Source organism: Rhinopithecus bieti, unplaced genomic scaffold, assembly GCF_001698545.2.
Source record: "Rhinopithecus bieti isolate Rb0 unplaced genomic scaffold, ASM169854v2 scaffold_32083, whole genome shotgun sequence".
Classification (NCBI taxonomy): domain Eukaryota; kingdom Metazoa; phylum Chordata; class Mammalia; order Primates; family Cercopithecidae; genus Rhinopithecus; species Rhinopithecus bieti.
The window spans coordinates 796,019-805,157 of record NW_016814096.1 but is presented as its reverse complement, the minus strand read 5'-3'; the positions used below and the strand labels follow the sequence as shown (position 1 = coordinate 805,157).

Here is a 9,139-nt window from a genome sequence, read left to right as displayed (position 1 = left end):
CATACCCTGTCTGGTAAAATCTTTATTTGGTCACAAGGGGAAGTTGGGAAAACTCAAAATTCTTCCTCACAACATTCTCAGCATTTCCAGAGAATATGAATAAGAATACAGAATAAATAAATCTGGTTTTGTGGATATTGCTAAAACATAATAAATATTCAAAATCAAAGCCCAATATATCTTTTCAATTAAAAAAAATTTTTTTAACTTTTAAGTTCAGGGGTACATGTGCAAATTTGTTATACAGGTAATCTCGTGTCACAGGGGCTTGTTATGGAGATTATTTTGTCACCCATTTATTAAGTCTAGTCCTCATTATTTTACTAGATCCTCTCCCTTCCCCCACTCTCCAGTAGACACCAGTGTCTGTTGTTCCCCTCTATGTGTATATTATTAAGATGTCAATTTTCCCCAAATCAATCTATTGGTTAAATGCAATCCCAATCAGAAGGCTTTTTTTGTTGAAACTGACAAACTAATTATAAAATTTATATGGAAACACAAAAGACCTCGAAAAGCCAAAACTATTTTGAAAAAGAAAAATAAAGTTAGAGGACTGACACTGATTTCAAGACTTACTATAAAACTATAATAATCAAGACAGTGTATTTTTAGCATAAGGATATATAGAAATTCAGGGCAGAATATCCAGAAATAGACTGATATATACATGCACACATGTATATATGTGGTCAACAGACAAAGATAGGCTGGGCATGGTGGCTCATGCACTTTGGGAGGCTGAAGCAGGTTGATTGCTTGAGGCCAGGAGTTCGAGACCAGCCTGGACAACATGGTGAAACCCTGTTTCTACTAAAAATCATTTAAGCCCAGGAGACAGAGGTTGCAGTGAGTCGAGATTGTGCCACTGCCCTCCAGTCTGAGTAACAGAGCAATACTCTGTCTCAACAACAACAACAAAAAAAGCAAAGTTTTTTTTTTTTTTTAATCAAATGGTGCTACAACAATTAAGCATCTATATGTAAAAGAATTACTCTATCACGCCTGTAATCCCAGCACTTTGAGAGGCCGAGGCAGGCAGATCACGAGGTCAGGAGATCGAGACCATCCTGGCTAACATGATGAAACCCTGTCTCTACTAAAATACAAAAAATTAGCCAGGCGTGGTGGCGGGCATCTGTAGTCCCAGCTACTCGGGAGGCTGAGGCAGGAGAATGGTGTGAACCCAGGAGGCCAAGCTTGCAGCGAGCTGAGATCACACCATTGCACTCCATCTGGCTTTGTGGATATTGCTAAATATAATAAATATCCAAGCAAGACTCCATCTCAAAAAGAAAAAAAAAAATTAATTACTCTAGATCCTTCTCTCACATGGTAAACAAAAAGGAACTCAAAATGGATTGCAGGGCCGGGCAAGGTGATTCATGCCTGTAATCCCAGCCCTTTGGGAGGCCAAGGCGCAAAAATTGCTTGAGGCCAGGAGTTTGAGAACAGCCTGGGCAACATGGCGAAACCCCATCTCTACAAAAAATACAAAAATTAGCCAGGTATGGTGGCATGCGCCTATAGTCTCAGCTACTCAGGAGGCTGAGGAGGGAAGATGGCTTAAGCCCAGGAGGCGGAAGTTGCAGTGAGCCATGATCCCGCCACAGCACTCCAGCTTAGGTGACAGATAGAGACCTTGTCTCAAAAGAAAAAAAAAAGAATCACAGACAAAAATCTTTGTGATCTTGGATTTAGGTAAAGATTTCTTTTTTTTTTTGTTTTTTGTTTGAGGACGGAGTCTTGCTCTTGCCACCCAGGTGGAGTGCAGTGGCGGATCTCAGCTACTGCAAGTCCGACCTTTTTTTTTTTTCCGGGTTACGCATTCTCCTGCTCACGCCTCCAGAGTAGCTGTGACTACAGGCGCCCGCCTCGCGCCGGCAGTTTTTGTATTTTTCAGTAGAGGACAGGGTTTCACCGTATTAGCCAGGATGGTTCGATCTCCTGACCTCGTGTCCGCGTCTCGGCTCCCAAAGTGCTGGGTATTACAGGCTTGAGCACTGCGCCCGGCAGGTAAAGATTTCTTAGATAGGATACAAAAAGCTCAACTTATTAAAATAAAAAATGGATATTGGATTTTAAAAATTTAAGTGTACATCCATGCAGACTCTATAAGAAATAAAAAGGTTTTTTTAGGTGTTTTGTTTTTGAAACAGGGTCTTATTCTGTTGCCCAAATCGGAGGTGATCATAACTCACTGTGGCCTCAACTCCCAAATAGCTGGGACTATAGGTGCACGCTGGCTCGTAGGGATTTGCTGTATGTATCATATGTTATATATGCTTATTTTTAATTATTTCTGTTAACAGTTATCACGAAAATGAACTTCCAACTGTGGGTAACGTCAATATCAAGATCAGGTGTATTTCAAGCATCAGCGTGTTATTAACTCCACCAAGTTCTTCCCCTTAGAAGAAAACTCAGATTATTATTAGGACTTCCAAGTTGTTTAACTTTGCTTTTCTGCCAAAAATAATCAATTGTCTTTCATCTGAAATTTTTGAAGAAACTAACAGAACACATCAAGTCCTCTCAGTGAATTTTTTTTTTTTTTTTTTGAGCGGAGTCTGCTCTGTCAATCCAGCTGAGGCAGGTGGCACAGATCTCGGCTCACTGCAACCTCCCCTTCCGGGTTCAAGGTGACTCTCCCTTGCCTCAGGCCTCCCAAGGTAGCGGGGACTACAGGTGCGTGCTGCGTGCCACCACACCCAGCTAATTTTTGTATTTCTAGTAGAGACAGGGTTTCACCACGTTGGCCAGTATGGTCTCAATCTCTTGACCTTGTGATCTACCTGCCTTGGCCTCCCAAAGTGCTGGGATTACAGGCATGAGCCACCATGCCTGGCCAGATTTGTTATTTCCCAATAATTTTAGTCATCTGGGTAATAATAGGCACCATCACTTTGCTGCCTAGTCATGAAACACAGTGGTTGGGGCAAATCAGTAAGAAATTTCTCTTCCTCTAGACTCTGTTGAGTATGACCTTGAACAAGTCACTTAAATCTTGCAGGGTCTGTGTTTCTCCATATGCGAAAAGAAGAGACTTAAGGGTGTGCTATAAAATATAAGAATCCTCCAAATTTTAAACAAGTGCATTCTCAGTGTTTTGGGCATACTTGGAACAAAACAGCTTGCACCAAGTACTAAGAACCTCACCATCCAGGAAGAAGAAAATTTTCAGGAACTGTCCAGGTTAGAGACTACTTAAAATCAAACTTATCAGTGACAGGTATCTGACCATGAAAGATAAAAGCTACAGTTCTAAGATATGATCAGGACATATTACCCATGTACATATAGAAGAATTATTCATTGCATACAAATTATAGGGTTGTGGGGATTCTGTTTTGTGAGAGTTCTCAAATTTACCAATTTCATAAATGAAAACTTGGTAAAGATTGCATAAAATTGCATAAAGATGCAATTTGGTGGACAACACGTCTTCACCTCAATTTGTGAAGAGAACCTGAGTTGTAGTAAGAGCCATGAAAAAAGGGTAAGGTCAACTCAGACACGGTGGTGCACACTTGTAGTCTCAGCTACTAGGGAGGCTGAGGTGGGTGAATCACTTGAGCCCAGGAGTTCAAGGCCAGCCTGGACAACATAGAGCAATCTGGTCTAAAAAAAAAAGTAAAGTTACATGTAACTTACCTGGGAGTTTATTTTCTATGACACAAAGCTAAAGTTGTTGCTAAATTCTATTATTTTGTTACAGCATTTGCCTACTGATGCCCTGTTAGAGAAACTGAAAACCATGTTAGTTTAAACATGACTTTTGAGAGGCTAGCAGACAGATTCCAAAATAAAATGAAGTTCTAATTTAGAATGGTTGTAACTCTCTTTCTTTACAAAGGTATCCTGAGATGTCTCTACACTCTGAAAAGATGCTGTTAGTCACATAAGTGGATGGACATTTATGGAGGGCAAGATGGCAACTGTCACTCAAACAGCTACTATATAATGAGTACAGTAAAGCCAGGGTAAAGGTTACCCATAGTACTTATTATGTTGATGGAAACTGCTTGTTAATTTGTCTTCCTCGCTAGCCTGCAAGCTCCATGAGGACAGAGACAATATGTGCCTGGTTCACTGCTGGATCCCTGACATACAGTATGCACTCAACAAATATTTGCCTGATTGAATATGGAGACACCATAATTCAAAGGCTAGTCATGAGCTTTAGAAATGTAAGTTCTCATGTCACCTATTCATCTAAAGATGACTGGGATCCACTAATTAAATTCACAAGGACCCGATTTCATAAACGAAGGTCCTAAGTGAGATATTAACTGGAATAACAATTGATGTTTCTCATCTGAATATAGCATCTTTTACTGGTCAACTAGGTGATTAAACGTTAGAACAGACGGTATTTTGTGAGAAGAGTGTTAAAGTATAAATAGTAGAAGATCTTAGAGAAAACATTATTAAGTTACAGTTGACTGATCCTTACTCTGTTTAAAGGATCTCTGTTTAAAGAACAGATAATCTGGCTGGGCGCAGTGGCTCAAGCCTGTAATCCCAGCACTTTGGGAGGCCGAGAGGGGCGGATCACGAGGTCAGGAGATCGAGACCATCCTGGCTAACACTGTGAAACCCAGTCTCTACTAAAAAATACAAAAAACTAGCCGGGCGAGGTGGCGGGCGCCTGTAGTCCCAGCTACTTGGGAGGCTGAGGCAGGAGAATGGCGTGAACCCGGGAGGCAGAGCTTGCAGTGAGCTGTGATCCGGCCACTGCACTCCAGCCCCAGGGACAGAGTGAGACTCCATCTCAAAAAAAAAATAATAATAATAATAATAAATAAAGAACAGATAATCTTTTACAATCAAATCACCACCTCAAATCAGTACCAATCAATTTTTTACAAGCTAGCCATTTTTCCTTTTTCAATGTTCTGCATCAGTTATATCAGCAATTCCACTTTTTTTTTTTTTTCTTGAGATAAAGTTTCCTTCTTGTCACCCAGGCTGGAATGCAATGGCACAATCTCAGTTCACAGCAACCTCTGCTTCCCAGGTTCAAGTAATTCTCCTGCCTCAGCCTACCAAGTAGCTGGGATTACAGGCACGCACCACCACTCCGGGCTAATTTTTGTATTTTTAGTAGAAACAGGGTTTCGCCATGTTGGCCAGGCTGGTCTTGAACTCCTGACCTCAGGTGATTCACCCGTCTCAGCCTCCCAAAGTGCTTATAGACGTGAGCCACCGTGCCTGGCCTAGCAATTCCACTCTTAAAGTACTACTCTGTGTTATAATTTAAAATAATAAATGTTCTCTTTTTGCTACTTACATTTTAATTTGTAGAATTCCAAATGTGATTTTAGAGTTAAACTCAGTAGCTACACATTTACAGAGTTTGGGGGAAATATCTGCAAACTATTAATTCCATAGTTTGTAAATCCTTATTTATGCTCCATGTGTTCAATAATGCTTCCTTACCTGATCCCCAAATAATGGGGCCTTAGCTTTATCTTTTGGGTTTATAGCCCTGTACCTACCTAGTACTACAGGAGAAATAGGAAGTCAGACAAAAGGAATATCTTAGGGCATTGATTTTAAACCTTATTTTGGTACAGACCACTAGTGAAAGCTTCCATGACCTTATTTCTAAAAACACGCATATAAAAACAAATGTTGATGTACTTTTTTAGCTATTACTAGATCCCCTAAATCTTGATCATAGGTCCCAGGATGAGTATTCTTGCCTTAAGGGCATAACTACACACAATTTCAGATAATGTAGCTTAGTACTGGTTTGACATTAATTTGGAATCATGCCATCAGACTGACAGGATGCCAAAGGTGAAGCCATCAACCAAAGAATGGCTGAACCTATAAAAGTTAAAATTGTTTAAAAAAATTAAAACCAATCAACCAACTGTTGGAAAAAACTGAGGCAGGGCTTGCATGTCTGACATAATGTAAAAGAGTCTTGGAACATGTCCGGGGTCCAGGGTCTAAAACCCCTCGTGGCCTTGGGAACACCAAGCTCTGTGCTAAAGGGTGGAAGGCTGCCCTGCTGCACCATAATCTAAGCCCAGGGCATAAAAACCCTTGTGGCTTGAATGGAATCCAGGGCTCAGGGCACAAAACTCCTCGTGGCCTCTGAAATGTGTCTAGACTTGCTGACTCCTTGCTTCTAGCACTCCTAGGCTCATATATCGATTGTATCTTAAACTAGAAGAACATGTTTCCCATTATCTCAAGTAGCGGAACATGTTCCATATGCTTCAAAGAAAGTGCCGAACTGTCACAGCTGTAGATCATGCGCTTGATACACTGCTTTCTTTCAACCCCCACATCCTCACCACCCGCTTCTTCGTTTGATTACCAATAAATAGTGTGGGCTTCTAGAGCTTGGGGCCTTAGCAGCCTCCATACTAGCATCAGCCCCCTAGACCCACTTTATGCATTCTTAAACTTGTCTTTTCTCATTCCTTTGACTCCACTGGACTTCGTCACCCCTATGTTAGGTCCGGCTGCCCCAACAACCAACAAACCAATAAAGAGTGACTGAAGACCTAAACCAAAAGTTCTTTAGCAGAAACTATAGGTTGTAAGGCTATCATGTTAGCCATATACATCTACACTACAGCAATCAATCCTGGTCTCTTTATTTTTTTTATTTTTATTTTTTTGAGAGAGGTTTGTCTTACTCTCTCATCCAGGCTGGAGTGCGGTGACATGATCACGGCTCACTGCAGCCTTGACCTCCCCAGCTCAAGTGATCCTCCTGTCCCTGTTTCCCAAGTAGCTGCGACTACAGCCATGTACCACCATGCTCAGCTAATTTTTTTTTTTTTTTAAGACAAGGTCTCACTTTGTCACCCAGACTGGAGTGCAGTGGCACAATCTCAGCTCACTGCAGCCTCCACCTCTCAGGTTCAAGGGATCCTCCTGCCTCAGCCCCACAAGTAGCTGGGACTATAGGCATGTGCCACCATGCCTAGCTAATTTTTATTTTTTGTAGAGATGAGGTCTCACTATGTTGCCCAGGCTGGTCTTGAACTCCTGGACTCAAGTGATCCTCCTGCCTCAGCCTCCCAAAGTGCTGGTATTACAGGTATGAGCCACTATGCCTGGCTAATCCTGGCATCTTTAAATGCAATAGATGACATGTTAGTAGCAATAATAGTAACAATAACTAATGTTTATTAAGCATTTATTACCTGCAAAGCACTGTTCTAACTGCTTTACAGGAATTCATTTAATCTTTACCGCTACCCTAAGAAATATTGTATTTTCCTCATTTTAAAGACAGGAAAACAGAAGTTTTCTGACTACACATATTGGAGACAGGCCTACCAAATGCACGATAGACTGTGCTAGTAACAACATGTTTCCTTGGACACGATTTGACCTAATAGTTGATTTATTAAAATCTATGTGATAATAAATCAGAATAAAATAAGGTCCATTAATGTTTGCTAGAAGAATACCATGTTGACTAATAAATTGCCTGGGAAGGGCTTTGATCATTTTAGAAGAAACACACCCCAAAACCCAAAAATGTCTGTACTTTTTCCAAATATGTACAACTACTGATCATCTACAATTTAAAGGGATAACATCAATACCGACATTGCTAGACTATGACGTTCCCTCTTAAAACTTGCATTTTGGACTCACTTCAAAATGCTTAAGGTACTCTTCACAAAAGACGTGAGTTGAGGCAACCACTGGGAATGCCTGAAAATACTGCCACCCTTTCATTTAAGAGGCTTGCTCCTTGCCAGGGATCTGAAGTGACTTCACCACACACATTCAGCAAACTGAATTCCCTCAAGCTTGTGGGAACTAAGCCTTCAGGCAGAGAATTAGGGTGCGGTGAACTTACATTTTTTTTTAACCTGCACAAGCACAGTCCTGGCAGGAATTAGCCTCAGACTTTTCAAACAACCTTTCAATAAAAGCTGCAATTTGTACTCCACCCTCCTATTTCTTAGAGCACTTCAGAGACTGGAGTGTCACTGAGGCTGGAGAAACACAGGCACATTCTGGACATTATTCTAAAATGTTAATTTCCCATGCAATTGAAAATCCACACATAGCTAGGCTGCCAGCTGAGGAATTGCTATTATTCCTAAATGCTACATTGGCAATGTTATATTATTAGAGCCTAGCTCATGGCCACATGCACAAGGAGGCCTCATAAAACTGTCACCTGAAAACAATGACAATATTGCATCTAATCAAAGTCAAATTTGCTTACAGTGAGGTCTTTGCACTCTTTGGGGGCTGGAGGAGTCTGACTTTATTGCTTTCTGTAAGGCTTCATCGGCACCTTCCACAGCATCTTCGAGGCCTTGCTCTGAATCATTGGATTTTGATTTTCCTGCTTCATTTACACTGGACTTGTCAAGGTTTTTAGACATTCTCAATTAAGTTTATCCACTTTCCTAGGAAAGAAAAACACACAAAAAAAGAACTAAAAGTATTCTAGCTCTGTCACCAACTAGCAATGTGACTCAGGGCAAATCATTTACTCTCTTTGGGTTTCAGTTTTGTTTGTAGAATAAATGAGCTTGCTAAGATCTTATCCAGCTATAATACTCCACTTCAATGACTAAACAGATACTTGTAAAATGACATTTGTAATTTATCAGATTTCTGGATCTCAGGTAGCAGTTAGTTGGAATATTTTCGTCCTACTCCTGAGTAGCATGTTACAGGAATACAGGGCCTTAAACTATTAGAAGACACACTCTAAACTGCCTGCTGCTACTATTTTAATCAGTGATTCAATCTTAAATTCTTTACTTTCATTCCTAAGAGCAGATTGGTAAACTCTCTGGAAATAATGCTTTTAATCAGGCGTACAAGTGAATACACTGGGCTAAAGGGTTGATTCCTTGATATTATCATGTGAATAAGATACCTAGAGATGATAGAAACTAGAATTTTATTTTATTTTATTTTATTTTGAGATGGAGTTTTGCTCTCGTTGCCCAGGCCGGAGTGCAACTGAGCAATCTTGGCTCACTGCAACCTTCGCCTGTTGGGTTTAAGCAATTCTCCTGCCTCAGCCTCCCAAGTAGCTGAGATTACTGGTGTGTGTCACCACGCCCAGCTAATTTTTTGTTTTGTTTTGTTTCGCACTCCAGCCTGGGCGACAGACAAAGACTCTGTCTCCAAA

At 40.8% G+C, this 9,139-nt stretch overlaps 1 protein-coding gene across 8 annotated transcripts in view; it reads right to left on the bottom strand.

The window, feature by feature from the left end:
- TCP11L1 (t-complex 11 like 1) overlaps nt 1-9,139 on the bottom strand; it is a 33,791-nt gene that overhangs the window by 21,513 nt on the left and 3,139 nt on the right. For all 8 annotated transcript variants that reach the window (XM_017849698.1, XM_017849704.1, XM_017849700.1 and 5 more), the window contains exon 2: nt 8,216-8,402. In XM_017849698.1, coding sequence (XP_017705187.1) covers nt 8,216-8,378 — 163 coding nt within the window. In that variant the 5' untranslated portion in view covers nt 8,379-8,402. The remainder of the gene's footprint in view (nt 1-8,215; nt 8,403-9,139) is intronic.